This window comes from Leucoraja erinacea, chromosome 1, assembly GCF_028641065.1.
Source record: "Leucoraja erinacea ecotype New England chromosome 1, Leri_hhj_1, whole genome shotgun sequence".
Taxonomy (NCBI): domain Eukaryota; kingdom Metazoa; phylum Chordata; class Chondrichthyes; order Rajiformes; family Rajidae; genus Leucoraja; species Leucoraja erinaceus.
In genome coordinates, this window is record NC_073377.1 from 26595450 (window position 1) to 26621651 (window position 26202).

The 26202-nt window shown below is 47.6% G+C and overlaps 1 protein-coding gene across 1 annotated transcript in view; it reads right to left on the minus strand.

Annotated features, from left to right (window-relative positions):
- Positions 1–26202, minus strand: part of LOC129693306 (A disintegrin and metalloproteinase with thrombospondin motifs 12-like) — a 548000-nt gene that overhangs the window by 174252 nt on the left and 347546 nt on the right. Inside the window, exon 14 of the mRNA XM_055632162.1 lies at positions 8889–9009. Within this exon, the coding sequence (XP_055488137.1) occupies positions 8889–9009 (121 nt within the window). The remainder of the gene's footprint in view (positions 1–8888; positions 9010–26202) is intronic.

A 26202-nucleotide genomic window follows, 5' to 3' on the forward strand; every position in this document is an offset into this window, starting at 1 on the left:
TATTTCTGCCTTTAAAATATCCACTGACTTGGCCTCCAAAGGCTTCTGTGGCAGAGAAACCCTCTGACCATAGAAAATTCTCCTAATTTCCTTCCTAAAAGAACGTCCTTTAATTCTGAGGCTATGACCTCTATTCCCAGATTCTCCTACGTGGAAACATCCTCTCCATATCCACTCTATCCAAGCTTTTCACTACATATGTTCTGTTTTATCTATGTTTCAATGAGGTTCCCCCTCATTCTGCTAAACTCCAGCGAGTACAGGCCCAGTGCCAACAAACGCTTATCATATGTTAACCCACTCATTCCTGGGATCAATCTTGGAAACCTCCTCTGTACCCTTCCTCAGGCATGATACCCAAAATTGCTCACAATATTCCAAATGCGGCCATACAAGCGCCTTATAGAGCCTCAACATTACATCCCTGTTTTTGCATGCAAGCCCTCTTGAAATAAATACTAGCATTCAGTTTGTTTCTTTCAGGTCCATACTGGTCGGCAGAGTAATCTGTTATTCCCATTCCTCATTTATTTCCCAGAAACACATTTTCTTTCATGTGACCTTTAACTCCACTCCTCCCACCCACCCATACTGGACTTAGTTAACCTACCGACCAGCAGGACTTTAAAACGTGGAAGGAAAATGGTCACATGAAGAATGTGCCTACTCCACACAGCAGCGGAGGTCAAGCTTGAACCCAGGTCGCTGGAGCTCGAGCCAGCAGTGCTACCAACCCAATCACTTGCTTCACATAAGTTGTCTTCCAATGCACTAATGGTGAATACAATCAGTTCCCATTTTTTGGAAAGAACATAAAATCAACGAAATCAAAAATGTTCCATTTGGAAAGCACAGTCAATTGAACACATTCTGTGATGCTAGCTTTTCTGTGAGGTAACATATTAATACAGTCATCTACTTTATTGTTAAGATGGGTAATGGGCATTCTGGAGTGGGTAGGAAGAGAATTGTAAACTATGGAAGGACTGTCCTGGGTGATGCTGAAATGTTCCTAGGGTTTTTATGAGGCAATAGCAATTACCACCATCAGATCCAATGAAGTCGAGTTGATGCTAGAGACAACTATATATGGACATGACTGCTCAAGCTGGAGAAGGAACATTTTGGATGGCAAAAAGCATTTTTGGCCGAGAAAGCATTTTATTGGGATGCACTGCAGCATAGTTTGGAAACAGCTCCATCCAAGACCGCAAGAAATTGCAGAGAATTGTGGACACAGTCCGGACCATCACACCAACTGCCCCAGCAAGGCCACCAACATAATCAATGACGATTCCCACTCCGAAAACTCCCTCTTCTTCCGTCTCCCATCTAGATAGGGCTCTTAAAGATAGAGGAGTCAGGGGATATGGGATGAAGGCAGGATCCACCATTCATTCATAGCTGTTCTATCTCTTCTGCCTAACCCCATTCTCCTGCCTTCTCCTCATAATCATTGACACCCGAACTAATCAAGAATCTATCTATCTCTGCCTTAAAAATATCCAAATCCATTGTCATCTTTGATCCTGCGGGAATGCTGCAGACAAAAAAGATGGACATTGATCGAAGAGTCTTTGTCTGAGGCAGGTTCTCTGGATGCTTTAAAGAGAGAGCTAGATAGGGCTTTAAAAATCGCGGAGTCATGGGACATGGGGAGAAGGCAGGAACGGGGTACTGAGTGGGGATGATCGGCCATGATCACATTGAATGGCAGTGCTGGCTCGAGGGGGCCAGATGGCCTACTCCTGCACCTATTGTCTATTGTCTATTGTCTAATGTAGGATCACCTCCCACAATTGGATCAAAGACTGCAGCATCTTGATCTTCATTGAAACTTGGCTCAACACCCGACGTTCCTGACAGCGCCATCCAGCTAACAGGGCGTCATTTACTCCGAGCAGACAGGACAACAGACTCCGGTAAGACCAGAGGTGGGGGTCTGTGCATTTATGTAAATAAATGCACTTACTGTGCATTTATGTAAAGCATGGTGCACGGACTCCACCATCATCGAGAGTCACTGCTCAGCTAACCTAGAGTTCCTCTTGGTTAGATGCAGACCGTTCTATCTGCCCAGAGAGTTTACCTCCACTGTTGTGACTGCAGCCTATGCTAATGCTAATGCTCCTGATGCTAATGCTAAGCTTGCAATGAAAGAGCTGCATACTGCCATTAGCAAACAAAAGACTTGCAACCCCGAGGCAGCCTTCATTGTTGCGGGTGACTTCAATCACTCCAACCTGAAGACTGTACTCCCCAAATTCCACCAACATGTCTCCTTCGCCACTAGAGAAGACAAGACACTGGACAAAGTCTACACCAACATGGCTGAAGCTTACAAAGCCGTCCCCCTCCCCCACCTTGGACAGTCTGATCACCTCTCATTGTTCCTGCTCCCTAAGTACTCCCCACTCATCAGACGGGTTAAACCCACTGTGAGGACAGTTAAAGTCTGGTCAGAGGAGGCGGACTCCCGACTTCAGCAGTGTTTTGGAAACACTGACTGGAAGGCGTTTGCAGCCCAGGCCACCCTTGACTCCAACACGGACATTGATTCCTATACATCCTCTGTTCTGGACTTTATAAACTCCACCATCAACAGTGTCACCTCCCTCAAACAGGTGACCATATTCCCGAATCAGAAGCCATGGATGAACAGCGAGGTCAGGCTACTGCTGAAAGCACGGGACACCGCTTTCAGGTCAGGCGATGCCCGAGCCTACAGTTCATCCAGGGCTAACCTGAAGAGGGGCATCAGGAAGGCCAAGCACTGCCATAAGCTCAGGATTGAGGAGCACTTCAACAACAACTCCGACCCCCGACGCATGTGGCAAGGCATCCAGGCCATCACGGACTACAGACCCTCCAACATCACCCCCACATCCAGCGACGCCTCCTTCCTTGAGGAGCTTAACCACTTCTATGGCCGCTTTGACAGGGACAATCTAGAGATGGCCATCAAGGCTGTGCTACCTGCCGATCACCAGCCCCCACACTCACCCCCTACGACGTGTACGTGGCACTGAGTAGGACTAATGCACGTAAGGCTGCTGGCCCTGACGGCATCCCCGGGCGCGTCCTCAGGGCCTATGCTGCGCAGCTGACAGACGTCTGGACTGACATCTTCAACCTGTCACTTGCCCAAGCAGTTGTCCCCACGTGCCTTAAAACCACCTCCATCGTGCCGGTGCCAAAACACTCCACTGCGGCAAGCCTCAACGACTTCCGCCCAGTTGCACTTACCCCCATCATCACCATGTGCTTCGAGAGGCTGGTCCTGGCACACCTCAAAGGCTGCCAACCCCCCACATTGGATCCCTATCAGTTTGCCTACCGCAAGAACAGGAGTACGGAGGATGCCATCTCAACGGCACTTCACTCCGGCCTCTCCCACCACGACAACAGAGACACTTATGTAAGAATGCTGTTCATCGATTACAGCTCAGCATTCAACACCATTATACCCTCTAAAACTGATCACCAAACTCGGTAACCTGGGCATCGACCCCTCGCTCTGCAACAGTCTGTTAGACAAGCACACCTCTTCAACCCTAACCCTGAACACCGGCGTTCCACAGGGCTGTGTGCTGCGCCCCCTCCTCTACTCCCTCTTCACCTACGACTGCACACCTGTACATGGTACTAACACCATCATCAAATATGCAGATGATACAACGGTGATTGGCCTCATCAACAACAACGATGAGTCGGCCTATAGGGAGGAGGTCCAGCCCCTAGCAGCATGGTGCGCTGACAACAACCTGGCCCTTAACTCCAAGAAAACTAAGGAGCTCATTGTAGACTTCAGGAAGTCTAGGGGAGGCACGCACACCCCCATCCACATTAACGGGACGGAGGTGGAATGTGTTTCCAGCTTCAGGTTCCTGGGGGTAAACATCTCCGATGACCTCTCTTGGACCTACAATACCTCTACTCTGATCAAGAAGGTTCACCAGCGTCTCTTCTTCCTGAGGAGACTAAAGAAGATCCATCTGTCTCCTCAGATCCTGGTGAACTTCTACCGCTGCACCATCGAGAGCGTCCTTACCAACTGCATCACAGTATGGTATGGCAACTGCTCTGTCTCCGACCGGAAAGCACTGCAGAAGGTGGTGAAATTTGCCCAACGCATCACCGGTTCCTCACTCCCCTCCACTGCGTCTGAAGCAAGCGTTGTTTGCGAAGGGCGCTCAGCATCGTCAAGGACTGCTCTCACCCCAACCACAGTCTGTTTATCCTCCTACCATCCGGGAGGCACTACAGGTCTCTCTGTTGCCGGACCAGTAGGTCCAGGAACAGCTTCTTCCCTGCGGCTGTTACATTACTCAACACTGTACCTTGGTGATTGCCAGTCACCCCCCCCCCCCCCCGACACTGCTTCCACCAGGAAAAAAATTGCACTACTATGACTGTATGCACGTAAATATATTTATTTATTGCTCATATTCTATGTCGTTCTTCTAGGGAGGTGCTAACTGCATTTCGTTGTCTCTGTACTGTACACCGCACAATGACAATAAAGTTTGAATCTGAATCTGAGTCTATTGTCTATTGTGTACTGTCTATTGTCTATTTTCACCATTCACTGTAACGTGTCCTTCCACATCTCCACAGCAGCCAGAGGAAGGTGCTTTTTAATCATGCTGACTTGCTTCCCATGTAACAGTGTGTGAATGATGTGACAGCTCTTCGTTCAATTATATAGGTCAGGCTTTAAACACTTTGCAGAAGGAAGGAAACCATGATAAACCATGGCAAGAAACATAGTAAATGGGTGCAGTAGGCCATTTGGCCCTTTGAGCCTGTTCCGTCACTTCAATATGATCATGGCTGATCATCCAAAATCAGTACCCCATTCTTGCTTTCTCCTCATATCCCTTGATTCTGTTAGCCCAAAGAGGTATGTCTAACTCTCTCTTGGAAACATCCAGTGAATTGGCCTCCACTGCTTTCTGTGGCAGAGAATTCCACAGATTCACAACCTTCTGGGTGAAGGTCCCAATATTCAAATTTTCAGTAGCTCTTGGATAACCCAGCACCCATCCGGTACTCCAATTTTTAGGCCAACATTTATTCTCTGAGGAAATCAGAAAATAATAACCATTCCACACATATTTAGAAATTGAATTTCACTGCACCTTGGTACATGTGACAAAGAAAGTACAATTGAGATTCCATTGACCATTGAGATTGGGAGCCTTCTTCAGACTGGTGAAAGATCCCGACTTGAATAACTTATGAGGAGGAAAAAAATGCGAAATGAGACATCCAGATATATGAATCTCTTTAAAACAAAAAGAGCTTGGATGGTTTCTAATTTTAGTCCAAGGTGACTGGGTTAGTGCTAACATCTTGCCAACCCAATTTGTATATGATTGTCTTTGCTCAGCCTGCTAGCCATTAACAAAAATAAAAGTAAAGGAATAAACTGCAAATTAACCAAAACATGGGTTGAAACCCTAAGGATGCTTCAATGACTGATAATTGCGATTTTTAATCCGCAATCAGTCATGAGAATAAGGTTAAATGAAAATGAGTGACCCCCCCACCCTCCCCTTTATGTAAAGGTTCCGTTGCAAAGCTTCACAGTTGCAGTTGGTGAGTAAGAGATCAGATTTGTCGAAATTCAGTCACCTTGGGACCAAATGGTAAATTAGTTCAGCAACATTAACAACTGTGCTAATAATGGTAACTTAGATATTGGTTTCAAACAAGGCATGAGTCAATGCAGTAATTTAGTTCCTGCACAACGGCGATAATAAGTAGGCTAGCATAAAATAATTATTCTTGCAGCAAAAAGAGAACAGTGCATTTTCAATTCATGTCAAAATGGACACACATTTGGATGTGTTTGTAACCTTTCAAGATATCTTGATACTCCAGAGCCCAATAAGTGTGTTTAGAATCCAGTCCATGTCCTAAAGGAAACAATCTGTCCAAAGCTGTGTCAAGCATGACATAGAATCTGTGGCTTGGGAATGTGAGCCAAGTATACATCAAGAACCAGAGGACATAGGAATCGTTATAGGAAAGATGTTGTCAAGCTGGAAAGTACAGAGAAGATTTATGAGGATGTTGCCAGGACTAGAGGGTCTGAGCTATAGGGAGAGGTTGAGCAGGCTAGATTTCATAGGTATTTGAGGGGTCACTTTTTCACACAAAGGGTGGTGGGTGTATGAAACAAGCTGCCAGAGGAGGTAGTTGAGGCTGGGACCATGTCAACTTTTGAGAACCAGTTAGGCAGGTACATGGATAGGGCAGGTTTGGATGGGGTATGGACCAAAAGCAGGCAGGTGGGACGTGTAACGGGGACATGTTGGCCGATGTGGGCAAGTTGGGCCGAAGGGTCGATTCTGTATCACTCTATGACTCTAGGACATAGATTTAAGGTGAGGGGGGAAAGATTTAATAGAAAACTGAGAGGATGCTTTTTTTACACAAATAGTGGTAGATATATGGAACCTATGGCAAGTTGCCGAAGGGGATAGTTGAGGCAGAAACTATCACAACGTTTAAAAAACATGGTACAGGTACCATGGACAGGTACGTGGATAGGACAGGGTTAGAAGGATACGGGCCAAAAGCAGGCAGGTGGGACTGGTGTAGATGGGGCACGTTGGTAAGGGTGGACAAGTTGGGCCCAACGGCCTGTTTCCACACTGTATGACTCTATGTCTGTAAGTGGAGCCAGGGATCAAGGGCATGGACCTGATGTGTGGCCAGTAATGAGGGTCAGGAATGTGAGAGTTGTACAGTCAGAATTGGGAATCAGGAATGTAAGGCAGGTGTGTGGCTGTAGATGGGGTTCGGGAGGATGAGCCGAAAGTGTAGCAAGACCTGAGACCTGGGAATGTGTGCTGGAATTGAAAGTCAATCTCACAGGCCAGGTGAGCAGCCAGACACGTGGGCCAGATAGTCAATCCAAACTGGGTTTGAGAATGTAGGTTGGATGGATCAACGGTCAGAACATGAAGCGGTATCTAGTGTGTCCAGGAATGTGAACTAGATGTATGGGTTCAGCCAACATCAAGAACAGATGAGTGGTCCCAAGGCGAGACCCAGAACATGTGTGGTCTGTGCCAAGATGTGTGGTCTGTCTGGAACAGATGTGTGGTGTAGGCCACAATCTGGGACAGATGTGTGGTTTATTCCAAAGTCTGGGACAGATGGATATAACCATATAACCATATAACAATTTACAGCACGGAAACAGGCCATCTCGACCCTTCTAGTCCGTGCCGAACACATAATCTCCCCTAGTCCCATATACCTGCGCTCAGACCATAACCCTCCATTCCCTTCCCATCCATATAACTATCCAATTTATTTTTAAATGATAAAAAACGACGAACCTGCCTCCACCACCTTCACTGGAAGCTCATTCCACACAGCTACCACTCTCTGAGTAAAGAAGTTCCCCCTCATGTTACCCTAAACTTCAGTCCCTTAATTCTCATGTCATATCCCCTTGTTTGAATCTTCCCTACTCTCAGTGGGAAAAGCTTTTCCACGTCAACTCTGTCTATCCCTCTCATCATTTTAAAAACCTCTATCAAGTCCCCCCTTAACCTTCTGCGCTCCAAAGAATAAAGCCCTAACTTGTTCAACCTTTCTCTGTAACTTAGTTGCTGAAACCCAGGCAACATTCTAGTAAATCTCCTCTGTACTCTCTCTATTTTGTTGACATCCTTCCTATAATTAGGCGACCAAAATTGTACACCATACTCCAGAATTGGCCTCACCAATGCCTTGTACAATTTTAACATTACATCCCAACTTCTATACTCAATGCTCTGATGGTTGTTTGTCAGGTTGGAGGCCAGCACACCAAAAGCTTTCTTTACCACCCTATCTACATGAGATTCCACTTTCAGGGAACTGTGCACAGTTATTCCCAGATCCCTCTGTTCACCTACATTCTTCAATTCCCTACCATTTACCATGTACGTCCTATTTTGATTTGTCCTGCCAAGGTGTAGCACCTCACACTTATCAGCATTAAACTCCATCGGCCATCTTTCAGCCCACTCTTCCAACTGGCATAAATCTCTCTGTAGACTTTGAAACTCTACTCTTCATTACCCGCAACCCCACCTATCTTAGTATCATCTGCATACTTACTAATCCAATTTACCACACCATCATCCAGATCATTGATGTACATGACAAACAACAGTGGACCCAACACAGATCCCTGTGGCACCCCACTCGTCACTGGCCTCCAACCTGACAAACAACCATCCACCAGAGGGATATCTGTGCCCAGTCTTGGACAAATGTGTAGTCTGCGCCACAGTCTGGAACAGATGTACAGTCTGGGCTACAGTCTGGGGCAGATGTTTCCGGTTGAGTTGTGGTCTGGGCCACAGTCTGGGGCAGATGTTTCCGGTTGAGTTTGTGAACGGATGTGTGTCCTTAGCTTAGGTTGGGAAGAGATATGCGGTCAGGGCAGGTCAGGAATAGATATGCGGTCTGTGCAGGAGTTGGGAAAATGCTCCTGTTGTATGTGTTTAGCTGAGTTATGAACAGATGTGTGGCCTGGGCAGAGGTGGGAACAGACAGACGCCTGAGCCAAGATAGGAACAGACGTGTGCGCTTGCCCAAGGCCAGGAACAGATGCGTGGTCTGGGCTGAGGTCAGGACCATGGATACGCTGTGTGTTGCTGAAGCTGGGGGTTGTGAACCTGGGCCAGGTGTGCTAGAAAAATGTGACCACCAATCACCAATAACAGGTACTGGGGTGAAAGCATCAACCAAGCCATTATGGGAGTCTGGCACAAGTGGGCATGTTCACAAAACACAAGGTACACAGGGACATGCCCATATTCTCTCAAATGTTAACAATACAGCAGTCTAAAAATAGGATTATCGATCAATTCTTTTACCTAATCCTTCGCTCTCTTCAAAAGTCTTCTTTACTGTTTGACAGAAGGAGCCATTCCCATGACACACCCCACATTGGTCTTCAATTGCATTGGATTCTATTTCGTAGTCACAGCCGACAGTCTGGAAGAAACAAATAAGCAATTTAACTTTTTATTTTCCTCTACCAAATCATTAGAGTGATAAGTCATATAGCAAGTTAGATCGGCCCTTCAGCCCATCATGTTGATACCGATCCTTGTACATCATCATTCCCTATGGTTCACAGTATAACGATGTTGACCATATTCCACAACTATTTCACTGATTTGGAAGCACCAGCATTTTCAGAAATATTATCTTCTTTCGTTGATCGTGATTGCCAGTTTCGCATACATAAATTGGATGACCTTTTTTTCCCTCTTTCAGTCATTTTGAAGGATCTGACATGAAAATAGTCTGACTGTTCGGAACAATGGTAACTAAATTACTCAAGGAATCACAGGAGCAATGTAAGTGGAAGTTAAATGCATCACTGAGCCTGTTCGAGAGAGCTGCTGCTGCAGCTCTGTAATTGATCATGAACCGTATCTGAACCATGAGCTTCTCTAGCTAATGCCCCTGTCCCACTTAGGAAACCTGAACGGAAACCTCTGGAGACTTTGTGCCCCACCCAAGGTTTCCGTGCTGTTCCCGGAGGTTCCCGGAGGTTTTTGTCAGTCTCCCGACCTGCTTCCACTACATGCAACCTCCGGCAACCACCTGCAACCTCCAGGAACCGCACGGAAACCTTGGGTGGGGCATTCCTACTTGTCGGCCGAGTTAATGTCAAGGCTGCCATTTATTGCACGGAACAAGAACTGAAGGCAGGATGTCTGTTTGGTGCCTCAGCAGGTGTCAATATAGACATGTAGAAACAAGGAACTGCAGAAGCTGATTTACAAAAAAAGACACAAAATGCTGGAGTAACTCAGTGGGTCAGGGATGCTGCCTGACCCGCTGAGTTACTCCAGCAATAGACAATGGACAATAGGTGCAGGAGTAGGCCATTCGGATCTTCCTGCCTTCTCCCCATGTCCCCTGACTGCTATTTTTAAGAACCCTATCCAGCTCTCTCTTGAAAGCATCCAGAGAACCTGCCTCCATCGCCCTCTGAGGCCGAGAATTCCACAGACTCACCACTCTCTCTGAGAAAAAGTGTTTCCTAGTCTCTGTTCTAAATGGCTTACTCCTTATTCTTAAACTGTGGCCCCTGGTTCTGGACTCCCCCAACATCGGGATCATGTTGTAGCGGGTCCAAGCCCTTAACAATCTTATATGTTTCATTGAGATTCCCTCTCATCCTACTAAACTCCAGAGTGTACAAGCCCAGCCGCTCCATTCTCTCAGCATATGACAGTCCTGCCTTCCCGGGAATTAACCTTGTAAACCTCTGCAGCACTCCCTCAATAGCAAGAATGTTCTTCCTCAAATTAGGGGACCAAAACTGCACACAATACTCCAGGTGTGGTCTCACAAGTGCTCTGTACAACTGCAGAAGGACCTCTTTGCTCCTATATTCGATTCTTCTTTGTTTCAATAAAGAAATGATCTGCCACATGGATTGGATGGCAGGATGGCCTTCCTGTAATTAAAATCTAGCATAGTGTGGTCCTCATCAAAGAAAAGTTATTTTGATTCTGTTCAAATAAAATGGAAATTTATTTTTCAGACGCCGGAACTAGATGACCTCTCCCATTTGAATCAGAAAGACCAAATTAAAATGGGGTCTTATGATTTCCCACTAAATTACTAGACACTACGATCATCAATGATTGTTTCTCATATACAGTGAATAATTAAAGGTAACCAGTTTTAACAATATGTTTAAGAAAGAACTTCAGATTCTGGAAAAATCGAAGGTAGACAAAAATGCTGGAGAAACTCAGCAGGTGAGGCAGCATCTATGGAGCGAAGGAATAGGTGACGTTTCGGGTCGAGACCCTTCTTCAGACTGATGTGGGGGAGGGGCGGTAAAAAGAAAGAAAGAGGCAGAGACAGTAGGCTGTGGGACTGCTGGGAAGGGGGGGGAGGGGGAGTAGGAAGAAAGCAAGGACTACCTGAAATTGGAGGTCAATGTTCATACCACTGTCCGAATGAAATATGAGGTGCTGCTCCTCCAATTTGAGGTGGGACTCATCCTGGCCATGGAGGAGGCCCATTACAGATGCAAAATATGAGGTTGGAGGTGGTGCAGGTGAACTTCTGCCTGATCTGGAAAGACTGCTTGGGTCCTTGAATGGAGTCGAGGGGGAAGGTAAAGCGACAAGTGTAGCATTTCCTGCAGTTGCATGGGAAAGTACCAGGGGAGGGTGCGGTTTGGGTGGGAAGGGACAAATTGACCAGGGAGTTATGGAGGGAACGATCTCCGCGGAAAGCCGAAAGGTGAGGAGATGGGAAAATGTGGCCAGTTGTGGGATCCCATTGGATGTGGCGAAAATGACGGAGGATTATCTGCTGTATGTGATGGCTGGTAGGGTGGAAGGTGAGGACAAGGGGGCCTCTGTTCTTGTTACGAGTGGGGGGATGGGAAGTGAGAGCGGAGCTACAGGATATAGAGTAATTCTGTTTTGTTTTCAGGCATTTGGGGGAACATTTCACTAAGTTATTGCACTATTATTAGTTTCAATATGATTAGCCCGAACTGTATAGTTATTGCTAATTCAAGATTTCAGGATATTTTACGAGCATGTTAACAACGTAGTAAAATGGCGGCGGCGCGGGCACACCGCGACGCCCTGTGTCTCCCTAGAATGGGAAAAATAGCGACGATCCCCTTACCTGCTTCAAGGCTGCTCACTCGGAGCAGTCTTGTATCCATCTCGTACAGCCGACAGGAACTTCTGGACTTCGGTTCCTGCGGCTGCAACAACTTTCTGGACGATCTCCCTCTTCCGTCTGAGCTCATCAGAGCAACAGAGCACCCGACTGGAGACCACCATCCGACCCGCGGAGCCCAACCGACCCGCGGAGCTGGAGACCGCCACCCGACCCGTGGAGCTGGAGAACGCCACCCGACCCGCTGGGCTGGAGAACGCCAGGTAAGCCCCGGGGCTGGAGACCATCAGCAGAGCAGCGGGGCTGAAGACCGCCCGCGGAGTAACACAGACGCGGAGCAACGGAGCGGCAGAACACCAGCGCGCACCAAGCCAGCTCGGCCCACCAGAAGCACCAACAGACGGCGACGCGTACGAAAACCGGGGATGCAGAGGTGGGTTAAAGGCCAGGTTAGAGCTAGCCCCACACAGGGCAGCAATTCCTAGCCTTTTCCTCGCCAACGTGCGCTCACTGGCAAACAAAATGGATGGACTCCGGCTAAGGATCACCTCCCACAACCGGATCAAGGACTGCAACATCCTGATCTTCACGGAAACTTGGCTCAACACTGACATTCCTGATAGCGCCATCCAGCTATCGGGGCGTCATTTACTCCGAGCGGACAGGACATCAGACTCTGGTAAGACCAGAGGTGGGGGTCTGTGCATTTATGTAAACAAAGCATGGTGCACGGACTCCGCCATCATCGAGAGTCACTGCTCAGCTAACCTTGAGTTCCTCTTGGTTAGATGCAGACCGTTCTATCTGCCCAGAGAGTTCACCTCCACTGTTGTGACTGCAGCCTATATCCCTCCTGATGCTAATGCCAAGCTTGCAATGAAAGAGCTGCATACTGCTATTAGCAAACAACAGACTCACAACCCCGAGGCAGCATTCATTGTTGCGGGTGACTTCAATCACTGAAGACTGTACTCCCCAAATTCCACCAACATGTATCCTTCCCCACTAGAGTAGACAAGACACTGGACAAAGTCTACACCAACATTGCTGAAGCTTACAAAGCCATCCCCCTCCCCCACCTTGGTCAGTCTGATCACGTCTCATTGTTCCTGCTCCCTAAGTACTCCCCACTCATCAGACGGGTTAAACCAACTGTGAGGACAGTTAAAGTCTGGTCAGAGGAAGCGGACTTCACATTTCAGCAGTGTTTTGGAAACACTGACTGGAAGGCGTTTGCAGCCCAGGCCACCCTTGACTCCTACACGGACATTGATTCCTACACATCCTCTGTTCTGGACTTTATAAACTCCACCATCAATAGTGTCACCTCCCTCAAACAGGTGACCATATACCCGAATCAGAAGCCATGGATGAACAGCGAGGTCAGGCTACTGCTGAAAGCACGGGACACCGCTTTCAGGTCAGGCGATGCTCGAGCCTACAGTTCATCCAGGGCTAACCTGAAGATGGGCATCAGGAAGGCCAAGCACTGCCATAAGCTCAGGATTGAGGAGCACTTCTACAACAACTCCGACCCCCGACGCATGTGGCAAGGCATCCAGGCCATCACGGACTATAGACCCACCAACACCACCCCCACATCCAGCGACGCCTCCTTCCTTGAGAAGCTTAATCACTTCTATGGCCGCTTCGACAGGGACAATCTAGAGACAGCCATCAAGGCTGTGCTACCTGCCGATCACCAACCCCTCACACTCACCCCCTACGACGTATATGTGGCACTGAGTAGGACTAATGCACGTAAGGCTGCTGGCCCTGACGGCATCCCCGGGCGCGTGCTCAGGGCCTGTGCTGCGCAGCTGACAGACGTCTGGACTGACATCTTCAACCTGTCACTTGCCCAAGCAGTTGTCCCCACGTGCCTTAAAACCACCTCCATCGCGCCAGTGCCAAAACACTCCACTGCGGCAAGCCTCAACGACTTCCGCCCAGTTGCACTTACCCCCATCATCAGCAAGTGCTTCGAGAGGCTGGTCCTGGCACACCTCAAAAGCTGCCTACCCCACACACTGGATCACTATCAGTTTGCCTACCGCAAGAACAGGTGTACTGAGGATGCCATCTCAACGGCACTTCACTCCGCCCTCTCCCACCTCGACAACAGAGACACTTACGTAAGAATGCTGTTCATCGATTACAGCTCAGCATTCAACACCATTATACCATCAAAACTGATCACCAAACTCGGTAACCTGGGCATCGACCCCTCCCTCTGCAACTGGATACTGGACTTTCTAACCAACAGACCCCAGTCTGTGAGGTTGGACAAGCACACCTCTTCAACCCTCACCCTGAACACCGGCGTTCCACAGGGCTGTGTGCTGAGCCCCCTCCTCTGCTCCCTCTTCACCTATGACTGCACACCTGTACATGGTACTAACACCATCATCAAGTATGCAGATGATACAACGGTGATTGGCCTCATCAGCAACAACGATGAGCTGGCCTACAGGGAGGAGGTCCAGCACTTAGCAGCATGGTGCGCTGACAACAACCTGGCCCTTAACTCCAAGAAGACCAAGGAGCTCATTGTAGACTTCAGGAAGTCCAGAGGCGGCACACACACCCCCATCCACATTAACGGGACGGAAGTGGAACGTGTTTCTAGCTTCAGGTTCCTGGGAGTCAACATCTCCGATGACCTCTCTTGGACCCACAATACCTCTACTCTGATCAAGAAGGCTCATCAGCGTCTCTTCTTCCTGAGGAGACTGAAGAAGGTCCATCTGTCTCCTCAGATCCTGGTGAACTTCTACCGCTGCACCATCGAGAGCATCCTTACCAACTGCATCACAGTATGGTATGGCAACTGCTCTGTCTCCGACCGGAAGGCATTGCAGAGGGTGGTGAAAATTGCCCAACGCATCACCGGTTCCACGCTCCCCTCCATTGAGTCTGTCCAAAGCAAGCGCTGTCTGCGGAGGGCGCTCAGCATCGCCAAGGACTGCTCTCACCCCAACCATGGACTGTTTACCCTCCTACCATCTGGGAGGCGCTATAGGTCTCTCCGTTGCCGAACCAGCAGGTCGAAGAACAGCTTCTTTCCGGCAGCTGTCACTCTACTCAACAACGTACCTCGGTTTGACTGCCAATCACCACCCCCCCCCCCGGACACTTATTATTATTTATTCAAATCGTTTGCTATGGCGCTCTTCCAGGGAGATGCTAAATGCATTTCGTTGTCTCTGTACTGTACACTGACAATGACAATTAAAATTGAATCTGAATCTGAACAGAACCTGAGGCACTGAGTTACAAGTTCAAGTTCAAGTTCAAGTGAGTTCATTGTCATGTGTCCTTGATAGGACAATGAAATTCTTGCTTTGCTTCAGCACACAGAACATAGTAGGCATTTACTACAAAACAGATCAGTTTATACACACATGAATAAATAAACTGGTAAAGTGCAAATAACAAATAATGGGTTATTAATAATCAGAGTTTTGTCCGAGCAAGGTTTAATAGCCTGATGGCTGTGGGCAAGTAGCTATTACTGAACCTGGTTGTTGCTCTATTCAGGCTCCTGTACCTTCTACCTGAAGGTAACAGGGAGATGAGTGTGTGGCCAGGATGGTGTGGGTCTTTGATGATACTGCCAGACTTTTTGAGGCAACGACTGCGATAAATCCCCTCGATGGAAGGAAGGTCAGAGCCGATGATGGACGGGGCAGTGTTTACTACTTTTTGTAATCTTTTCCTCTCCAGGGCGCTCAAATTGCCCGAACCAAGCCACGATGCAACCGGTCAGCACGCTCTCTACTGTGCACCTGTAGAAGTTAAGAGAGAGTCTTCCTTGGCAAACCGACTCTCCGTAATCTTCTCAGGAAGCAGGGGTGCTGATGAGTTTTATTGATAATTGCATTAGACCAGAAAAGATCTTCAGAGATGTGCACGCCCAGGAATTTGAAGCTCTTGACCCTTTCAACCATTGACCCGTTGATATAAACCCCAGCTATTTACAATATATATTAATGATCTGGATGAGGGAATTGAAGGCAATATCTCCAAGTTTGCGGATGACACTAAGCTGGGGGGCAGTGTTAGCTGTGAGGAGGATGCTAGGAGACTGCAAGGTGACTTGGATAGGCTGGGTGAGTGGGCAAATGTTTGGCAGATGCAGTATAATGCGGATAAATGTGAGGTTATCCACTTTGGTGGCAAAAACAGGAAAGCAGACTATTATCTGAATGGTGGCCGATTAGGAAAAGGGGAGATGCAGCGAGACATGGTACACCAGTCATCGAAATTAGGCATGCAGCTGCAGCAGGCAGTGAAGAAAGCGAATGGTATGTTAGCTTTCATAGCAAAAGGATTTGAGTATCGGAGCAGGGAGGTTCTACTGCAGGTTCTACTGCAGTTGTACAGGGTCTTGGTGAGACCACACCTGGAGTATTGCGTACAATTTTGGTCTCCAAATCTGAGGAAGGACATTATTGCCATAGAGGGAGTGCAGAGAAGGTTCACCAGACTGATTCCTGGGATGTCAGGACTGTCTTATGAAGAAAGACTGGATAGACTTGGTTTATACTCTCTAGAATTTAGGAGATTGAGAGGGGATCTTATAGAAACTTACAAAATTCTTAAGGGGTTGGACAGGCTAGATGCAGGAAGATTGTTCCCGATGTTGGGGAAGTCCAGGACAAGGGGTCACAGCTTAAGGATAAGGGGGGAATCCTTTAAAACCGAGATAAGAAAAACTTTTTCACACAGAGAGTGGTGAATCTCTGGAACTCTCTGCCACAGAGGGTAGTTGAGGCCAGTTCATTGGCTATATTTAAGAGGGAGTTAGATGTGGCCCTTGTGGCTAAGGGGATCAGAGGGTATGGAGAGAAGGCAGGTACGGGATACTGAGTTGGATGATCAGCCATGATCATATTGAATGATGCGAAAGTGCAGGCTCGAAGGGCCGAATGGCCTACTCCTGCACCTAATTTCTATGTTTCTGTCTAACAACAAATTTACATATTGTGAAGTGCCTTCTCAGAAAATGTGTTCAAGAGGGTGACTCATTTGTGAGGAATTAATGATGGTCAACAAATGTTGATCTTACGAATAACTTAAACATGCTGTAAATATTCAGAAATCGACCAAAACCTGCGGTATCACAATATTAACAAAGTAATTACTCTTTCCGTTGATAAAATGCCATGCACCACATACAAAATCATGACATGTGTGCATTGGTCACTGACATATAATTGGTTAAACTGGAAGAAGGGTCTCGACCCGAAATGTCACCCATTCCTTCTCTCCAGGGATGCTGCATTTCGAGTCTATCTTTGGTATCAACCAGTATCTGCAGTTCCTTTCTACACATTTTGGCTGCTCCACTGGTTAAACTGGATGTGGCTGTTTAGCCTCTACTGTACCTTGATCTATGGCTGGAGATTGAATTTGTGTCTGAGATCGAGTATCATTACATCCAAAGATTCAGATATCTAACATACAGCTGATTCAGGAAAGCCCTCTCTTATGAATTCAAACCATTTACTTTCCTGCTGTTCCTGTTCCTCCTCCTCAATATAATTGACTGCGTACGTACTTAATGCCATTAGCATACTGGAGTATTCATTAAAATACTCATTACTGTACATCCAAAAGCCATCTCATGCTGAGCTCATCAATGAACTCTGTTGTTAGACAACAATGCTGGAGAAACTCAGCGGATGAGGCAGCATCTATGCAGCAAAGGAAATAGGCGATGTTTCGGTTTCGAGACCGTTCTTCAGACTGATGTGAGGGGGTGGGGGGGGGGGGGGAGAAGAACGGAAGAGGCAGAGATTGGGCTGAGGGAGAGCTGGGAGGCGGGAAGAAGAAAGGAAGAAGCAGAGAGCGGGCTGAGGGAGAGCTGGGAAGGGGAGGAGTGATGACCCCTCCCATCTCCAACGGACCCCATCTCCTCCCTTGTCTGCTATCCACAGAGACCGCTCCCTCCGTAACTCCCTGGTCAAATCGTCCTTTCCCACCCAAACCACCCCCTCTCCGGGCACTTTGCAACCGCTTGCAACCACAGGAAATACTACACTTGTCGCTTTACCTCCTCCCTTGACTTCATTCTTGGACCCAAGCAGTCATTCCAGGTGTGGCACAGGTTCACCTGCACCTCCAACCTCATTTATTGCATCCGCTGCTCCAGGTGTCAGCTGCTCTACACCCGTGAGACCAAGTGTAGGCTTGGCGATCACTTCGCCCAATACCTCCGCTCGGTCCACAATAACCAACCTGATCTCCCAGTGGCTCAGCACTTCAACTCCCCCTTTCCATTCCAAATCTGACCTTTCTGTCCTGGGCCTCCTCCATGGCCAGAATGAGGGCCATCATAAATTGGAGGAGCAGCATCCCATATTTCGCTTGGGCAGTTTACCCCAGCGGTACGAACATTGACCTCCAATTTCAGGTAGTCCCAGCTCTCCCTCAGCCCACATTCTCTGCCCCTACCTTTCTTCTTCCAGCACACCCCCCCCCCCCCCCCCACAACCTCACATCAGTCTGAAGAAGGGTCTCGACACAAAACGTTCCTATTTCCTTCGCTCCATAGATGCTGCCTCACCCGCTGAATTTCTCCAGCATTGTTGTCTACCTTCGATTTTCCAGCATCTGCTGTTCCTTCTTAAACAATTAACTCTGTTGGTTCTCTTACGTTTAACAGAACATGGGCATTGTTACTTTTAAATAACTTTCTATTAGGTGATATATTTGAAAATGAAATTGAACAAAATTGGAAAAAAGATTCACTGGGCAATCTGCATCAACAATCAACAGAAATTACATAGTTTGCTTTACTAAGGGGTAACTTTTTCATACAAAGGGTAGTGGGTGTATGGAACAAGCTGCCAGAAGAGGCAGTTGAGGCTGGGACTATCCCAACATTTAAGAAACAGTTAACAGCCTGTCCCATATTCCCGAGTTACTCACAAATTCTCCCGAGTTTTCCCCTTGATTCAAACTCAGAGAATGTCCGTAGCGAGTCCGTAGGAGTCTGTAGGAGTCCGTAGATATATCGTAGCGGCTCGTTATGCCACCGTAGGTACTCGCGGCATCAGGTAAGTTGGGACGTTTTAAGGTCCTTTCAACTCGGCAGATGACTCAGAAAAGTGGGACAGGCCCTTTAGACAGATACATGGATATGACAGGTTTGGAGGGATATGGACCAAGCGCAGGGAAATGGGACTAGTGTAGCTGGGACATTGTTGGCCGGTGTGGGCAAGTTGGGCCAAAGAGCCTGTTTCCACACTGTATCCCTCTATGATTAATGTTAGTGTGAGGAAGATCCTCACTTCCGTGGAAAAAGAGAGTCACAAAAAGTGTTTCAATCTTTCTTGTCCTAACCATGGATTTAATGAGGGACAAGGCATGGTGGCACAGCAGTAGAGTTGCTGCCTTATGGCACTTGCAGCGCCGGAGACCCGGGTTCGATCCCGACTATGAGTGCAGTCTGCATGGAGTTAGTACATTTTCCCCGTGACAGCGTGGGTTTTATCCAAGATCTTCGGTTTCCTCCCACACTCCAAAGACGTACAGTTTTGTAGGTTTATTGGCTTGGTATAAATGTAAAATTGGTCCTAGTGTGTGTAGGATAGTGTAAATGTGCAGGGATCGTCGGTGCGGACTCAGTGGGCTGAAGGACCTGCTTCTGCATTGTATCTCTAAACTAAATTAAATTACAATAATGTTCACTCCCCTTCTTTAGGTAAGCAAGCACAACAACAATCTATACACATCAAGGTCCCACAGTAGCATTAGACTTTTTTTGGCAGCTTGATGAAAAATGTTAGAAAAATAAATCAAGGCCAGCAATCTGAATTAAATTATTGGTATGAAATTAGCATTTGCTCCAGTATCATGTTGCATGGGCTAAAACATTAAAACATAATTAAACCAACCTTGAGGCCTGGTATCAAGGGGATATTAAAAAGTTTGAGATCAATAAGCAAGCTTCATTTTCCAGATATAAATTAAAAGCATAATAACTTTCCCAACCGTGTGTGGACGTGGGGCCGACGGATGAGAAGCCGAAACAAAGAAGTCGAAGCCAAATAACCGAATGGAAACGAGGCCAAAACATCAAATAACCGAAAGAGTATGAAGCCGAAACGTCGACTAACTGAAAGGGCAGGATGCCCAAAAGCCAACTAACCGAAAATCTGCGTCGCCTAAAAGCAAACTGACCGAATGGCCGGTCTGTCGAAATGCCACCTACACGAAAGGCGGCGTCGCCTACAAGCCAACGAACCGAATTCCACTCAACAGAAACGTCCAATAACGGACATGACGTTGCCGGGGGCGGGGGCGGGACTTGTCAGCGATTGGTCCAGAACCCCGCGTCCATCACATCACTGTGGAGGGATGAACATTGTCCCAAACCTCCGTTCCATCCGACCCGCAACCCGCGGGGGGTGGCCGTGGGAGAGTGGGGGCTGTCCCGAGGGATGCGCAACTTCAGCCGCTTACAACTTGGTGCTTGGGTTCAGATTGCCCAATCACCTATGGCTTGTGTGGGAAAATAACCCCCATGCTCTCGTCTCCCCCTTCTCTCCCCTTCTCTCTCCCCCTCTCTCTCTCTCTCCCCCTCTCTCTCTCTCCCCCTCTCCCCCTCCTGTCTCTCTCTCCCTCTCTCCCTCTCTCCCCTCTCTCTCCACTCCTCTCTCCCCCCTCTCCCTCTCTCCCCTCTCCCCTCTCTCTCTCATCCAATCTCTCTCTCTCTCTCTCACTGTCTCTCTCACTCTCTCTCTCTCTCTCTCCACTCTATCTCGCCCCCTCTCTCTCTCTCTCCCTCCCCCCCTCTCCCTTCTCTCTCTCTCTCTCCCCCCCCCCTTCTCTTCCCCATCATGCAGCCACACAAGCCATACGGAACTGGGCAATCTGAACCCAAGCACCGAGTTGTTAGCGGCCGAAGGTGCGCATCCCTCTGGACAGCCCCCACTCTCCCTCGGAACGCACACAGCAAGTTCCTACGCACAAAACACCAGAATCTGTAAACTGTTTTAACCGAAGATGGACACAAAAAGCTGGAGTAACTCAGCGGAAAAGGCAGCATCTCTGGAGATAAGGAATTGGTGATGTTTTGCGTCAAGACCATTCTTCAGATCTGAAGACTGTCTGAAGAGTCTCGAACTGAAACACCACCCATTCCTTCTCTCCAGAGATGCTGCCTGCCCCACTGAGTCACTCCAGCATTTTGTGTCTATCTTTGCTGTCAGTGCCAGTTTTCTTAACTTCCATAGCCGCTCTGCGTAAGTGGGGGAGAGAGGGAAGGGGGGAGAGAGAGAGAGAGAGAGAGAGAGAGGGGGGAGAGAAATATAAATAGAGACAGAGAGAAAGAGAGAAGGGGAGAGAGAGAGAGAAGGGGAGAGAGAGAGGGAGAGAGTGAAGGGGGGAGAGAGAAAAGAGGGGAGAGAGAAAAGAGGGGAGAGAGAAGGGGGAGAGAGAAGGGGAGACAGGGAGCGTGGGGATCATTTTTCCACAAAAGGGGAGAGAAATAGAGAGGAGGGGGAGCGGAGGGGAGAGTGAAGGGGGAGAGAGAAGGGGGGAGAGAGAGAGAAGGGGGGAGAGAAATAGAAGAGAGGAGAGAGAGGAGGGGAGAGAGAGGAGGGGAGAGGGAGAGAGAGGGGGAGAGAGAGGGGGAGAGAGAGAGGGAGAGAGGAGAGAGAGAGAGTGAGAGAGAGAGAGAGAGAGGAGGGAGAGAGAGAGTGGAGAGAGAGAGAGAGAGAGGGAGAGAGAGAGAGAGGGGAGAGAGAGAGAGAGAGAGGGGAGAGAGGAGGAGAGAGAGAGAGAGAGAGAGGGGAGAGAGAGAGAGGGAGAGAGAGAGGAGGGGGGAGAAAGAGGGAGAGGGGGAGAGAGAGAGGGGGAGAGAGAGAGGGGGGAGAGAGAGAGAGAGAGAGAGGGAGAGAGAGGGGGGAGAGAGAGAGAGAGAGGGAGAGGGGAGAGAGAGAAGGGGGAGACGGGAGTGTGGGGATCATTTTTCCACACAAGCCATAGGTGACTGGGCAATCTGAACCCAAGCACCAAGTTGAAAGTGGCCGAAGGTGTGCATCGCTCGGGACAGCCCCCACTCTCCCACGGCCACCCTCCGCGGGCTGTGGGTCGGGTGGAGCGGAGGTTTGGGACAATGTTCATCCCTCCACAGTGATATGATGGACGCGGGGGACTGGACCAATCGCTGACAGGTCCCGCCCCACGGCAACGTCATGTCCGTTATTGGACTTTTCTGTTGAGCAGCATTCGGTTCGTTGGCTTGTATGTGACGCCGCCTTTCGGGTAGGTGGTGTATCGACAGAGCGGCCATTCGGTGAGTTTGCTTTTAGGTGATGCAGCTTTTCGGTTAGTTGGCTTTTAGGCGCCCCACACTTACGGTTTGTTGGCTTTTCCGCTTCGTAATCTTTCGGTTATTTGACGTTTCGGCCTCGTTTCCATTCGGGTTATTGGGCTTTGACTTCTATGCTTCGGCTTCTAGTCCGTCGGTGCCACGTCCAGGTACCTTCCCAACCTCTCCCAACAACTCAGGAGCTGAAGTCCAAGCAAAAAGCTCGTAAATCATTGAAAAATCTCAGCCCCCCTCAAGCACAATAATTCTCAATATCGGTGCCCAGCAAGGATGCATCTCAGTTCCCTACTATACTCCCTATACATTGATTGTATGGCCAAATGTGGCTCTAACTCCATCTACAAGTTTGATACCACTGTAATGAATCACGAACAATGATGAGACAGAGTACAGAGATCGGGAAGTTAGTGACCTTTTATCCAGCTAAATGGCTACTACAACTGTGGCATTGAGTATTTCTGGTTTATTTATGAAGACTGGCACCCAACTTTCATCTACCCTGTACTGAATTATTCAACTGCAGTCTGTTTCCTTCATGAAAACTGATTAAAGTATTCATTTTAGGATCACACTTCTACCTTCTGTCTCCATATTCTATTACATACCCACTCCTACAACTGTCTCGACTATACTTCTTCCCACCCTACTTCCTGCAAAGACTCCCCTACTCTCAATTCTTCCGTCTACGCTGCATTTGGGCCAAAGATGAGGTGATCCATACAAGGACATACCGAGATGTCCTCATTCTTTAGGGAATGGGGGTTCCCCTCTCCCATCATAGATGAGGCTCTCACTCGTGTCTTTTTGGTTGCAGCTCGCCCTTGCTCCCCCTCCCCCTAGTCGCAACAGAGACAGAATCTCCCTAGTCCTTACCTTCCATCCCATCAGTCGTTGCATACAACACATAATCCTCCAACATTTTTGCCACCTCCAACAGGATTCCTACACTAGTCACACCTTCTCATCTCCACCCCTTTCCACCTACCACAGAGTCCGTTCCCTCCGCAACTCATCCCTTCCCACCCAAACCACCCCTTCCTCAGGTATCTTCCCCTGCAACTGCAGGTGGTGCGACACGTGTCCCTATACTTCCTTCCTTGACTGTCCAGGGACCCCAACAGTCTTTTCAGGTTAGGCAGAGGTTCACTTACACCTTTTCCAACCTCATCTGCTGTATCCGTTGTTCAAGATGTGGACTCATACATCGGCGAGACCAAAGGTTGACTGGGCAATCGTTTCGCTGAACACCTTCGCTCAGTCCAGCTGAATCTACCTGATCTCCCGGTTGCTAAACACATTAATTATCTGTCTGAAGAAGGGTTTCGGCCCGAAACGTTGCCTATTTCCGTCGCTCCATAGATGCTGCTGCACCCGCTGAGTTGCTCCAGCTTTTTTGTGTAACCTTCGATTCTCCAGCATCTGCAGTTCCCTCTTAAACACATTAATTATCTTTCCCATTCCCACACTGAGTTTTCTGTCCTAGGTCTCCTCCATTGTCAGTGAGGCTAAATGCCAATTGGACGAACAGCATTTCATATTTCGCTTGGGTAGCTTACAGCCTAGTGGTATGATATTGATTTACCTATCTTCAAGTAACTCTGGCAATCCCCCTCTCTCTATCCCTCCCCCACCCAAATCACACCAGCTTCTTGTTTTCACCCAACAAACAGCTAACAAAGGCCTGTTTCCTTTATCATCATTACTTTTTTCCATAGCTTTTATTCATTGTTCTTTATCTCTCTACATCATTGTCTACATCACTCATTCCCCTTTTCCCTAACTAGTCTAAAGGAGGGACTCGACCCAAAACGTTACCCATTCTTTCACTCCAGACATGCTGCCTGCTCCGCTGAGTTACTCCAGCTTTTTGTGTCTATTTTCAGATTGGCCATGGTGTCTCCAATAGACTCTACCTATAAGCTGGAAATTATTTTGCGCTTAATATACTTAGAGAATGCCTTTCCATTTACACTAATCATATCTGCAAGTTAATTTTTGTAACCCCCCTCATTAACCTTACTTCCTTCATTTTTAAGTGTCCCCACCCACGTACATTTTTACTCCTCTACCTTTTTCTCTTTACTCAATTCACAATATCCCTCAATATCCAGGGATCTTGCTACTTGGTACCCCTGGCTTTTACCCTTGCAGGAATGCATTGGCTTTGAACTCTTGCTATTTTTCTTCTTTAGGTTTCGAGTCTCTAGAGATACAACATGCAAACAGGCCCATCAGCCCCCTGAGTCCATGCTGACCATTAATTACCTGTACACAAGCCCTGCGTTATCCCAGTTTCGCATCTTGCACACTTGGGGCAATTTACAGAAGCCAATTAACCTACAAACCTGCACATTTTTGGAATGTGCTAGGAAACCGGAACAGCCATAGAAAACCCATGTGGTCACAGGGAGAATGTACAAACCCTGCACAGACAGTATCCGTAGTTAGGATCGAACCCGGTTTCTACGGCTGCACCACCGTGCTGCCCTTATAATGCTTTCCATTGCACAGATGTAGGCTTTCCTGGATTTACATATTTCACTTTTATCTTTCTTATGATTTTTTTGCTTTCCCTCAGTTTTTATTTTATCTTCTAAACCGTAGCTTCAATTTTAGTTGTGATCACTAATTGCTACTTCAAGGTTTTTTTTTAGGAGAGTGGCAAGCAATTCACTTATCTCTGCTCTGAAATTAAATGCAGATAGCCCTTTGGTGCGTGACAAATGTGTTCTGTTTTTTCAAAATTGTTTAATCGTCATATGTACTGAAAAAGGAAACAATTAAATTCATACTTTTATGTTTTTCATGTCAATTTTGTCCACTCGTAGGAAGATACACAAACATCACTCGATGTGGTGACCAAACCTCCACTGTATTGTAATGAAAGCATCAAAACCATATCAGACTGATGAGAAAGAGCCAATGCTAAAAGTGGGTGGAGAGAGGAAACTAATTCTGTCATTTGGAGGAAAGAATTATGTAAATACCTTGGGTTTATAGAGAGTCATAGAGACATTCAGCATGGAAACCGGCCCAACTGACCAACATGCCCCATCTACACTAGTCCCACCTGCCTGAGCTTGGCCCATAAGCCACTGAACTTATCATATCCATGTACCTGTTCAAATGCCTCTTAAGTGTTATGATAGTACCTGCCTCAACTTCCTCTTCCACCAGCTCGTTCCATACACTCACCACCCTTTGTGTAAATAAAGTTACTGCTCAGGTCATGAGTGACAAAGTGTGGAAAAAGGCCCTTCGGCCCTACTTGCTCGCAGCGGCCAACATGTCCCAGCTACACTAGACCCACCTGCCAGCATTTGCCCCATATCCCTCTAAACCTGTCCTATCCATGTAAAGGTTCATTTTAAATCTCCTCCCTCTCACCTTAAAAGTTTTTGTATATTTGTGCATTTAATAATATTATAGGAGCTCATTTGTATGTAGTGTTGTCGACAAGTCGGCATTCTTACCTGGTCGTCTAGTGTCCCCCTCCCTGACTCAGAGCCTCAAAGGTTCTCGACTCGAAACGTCACCTATTCCTTTTCTCCAGTGATACTGCCTGTCCCGCTGAGTTACTCCAGCATTTTGTGTCTATCTTTGGTATAAACCAGCATCTGCAGTTCCTTCTTAAACATTACTAAAAAATACATGAAACATCGCCGTTCTATGTCCATCTCAGATCCTGCCTGACCTACTGGGTTGTGTTCTACATACCATTTCTTGTGTTTGAAATGTTACAGTGAGCACACATTATGGTAAAATTAATCAGAGGGAAAGAGCATACTAAATGGATATGCATTACATGGAGTTAAAGAGGGAACTGCAGATGCTGGAGAATCGAAGGTTACACAGAAAAGCTGGAGAAACTCAGCGGGTGCAGCAGCATCTATGGAGCGAAGGAAATAGGCAACGTTTCGGGCCGAAACCCTTCTTCATATTTCCTTCGCTCCATAGATGCTGCTGCACCCGCTGAGTTTCTCCAGCTTTTCTGTGTAACCTGCATTACATGGACATGACTTGAATTTAATAAATTCTGGTTTGGACTGTGTCTGCCTCAGTAAGAATTTTCCCATCTAATTGGAAGAGCCTTACTCTAATCTGCACAGGGAATCGTCTTAAAACTCCACAAAATCTGTGTGTGCAACCAGCACTGTAATAAGCTCTGTTAGAGT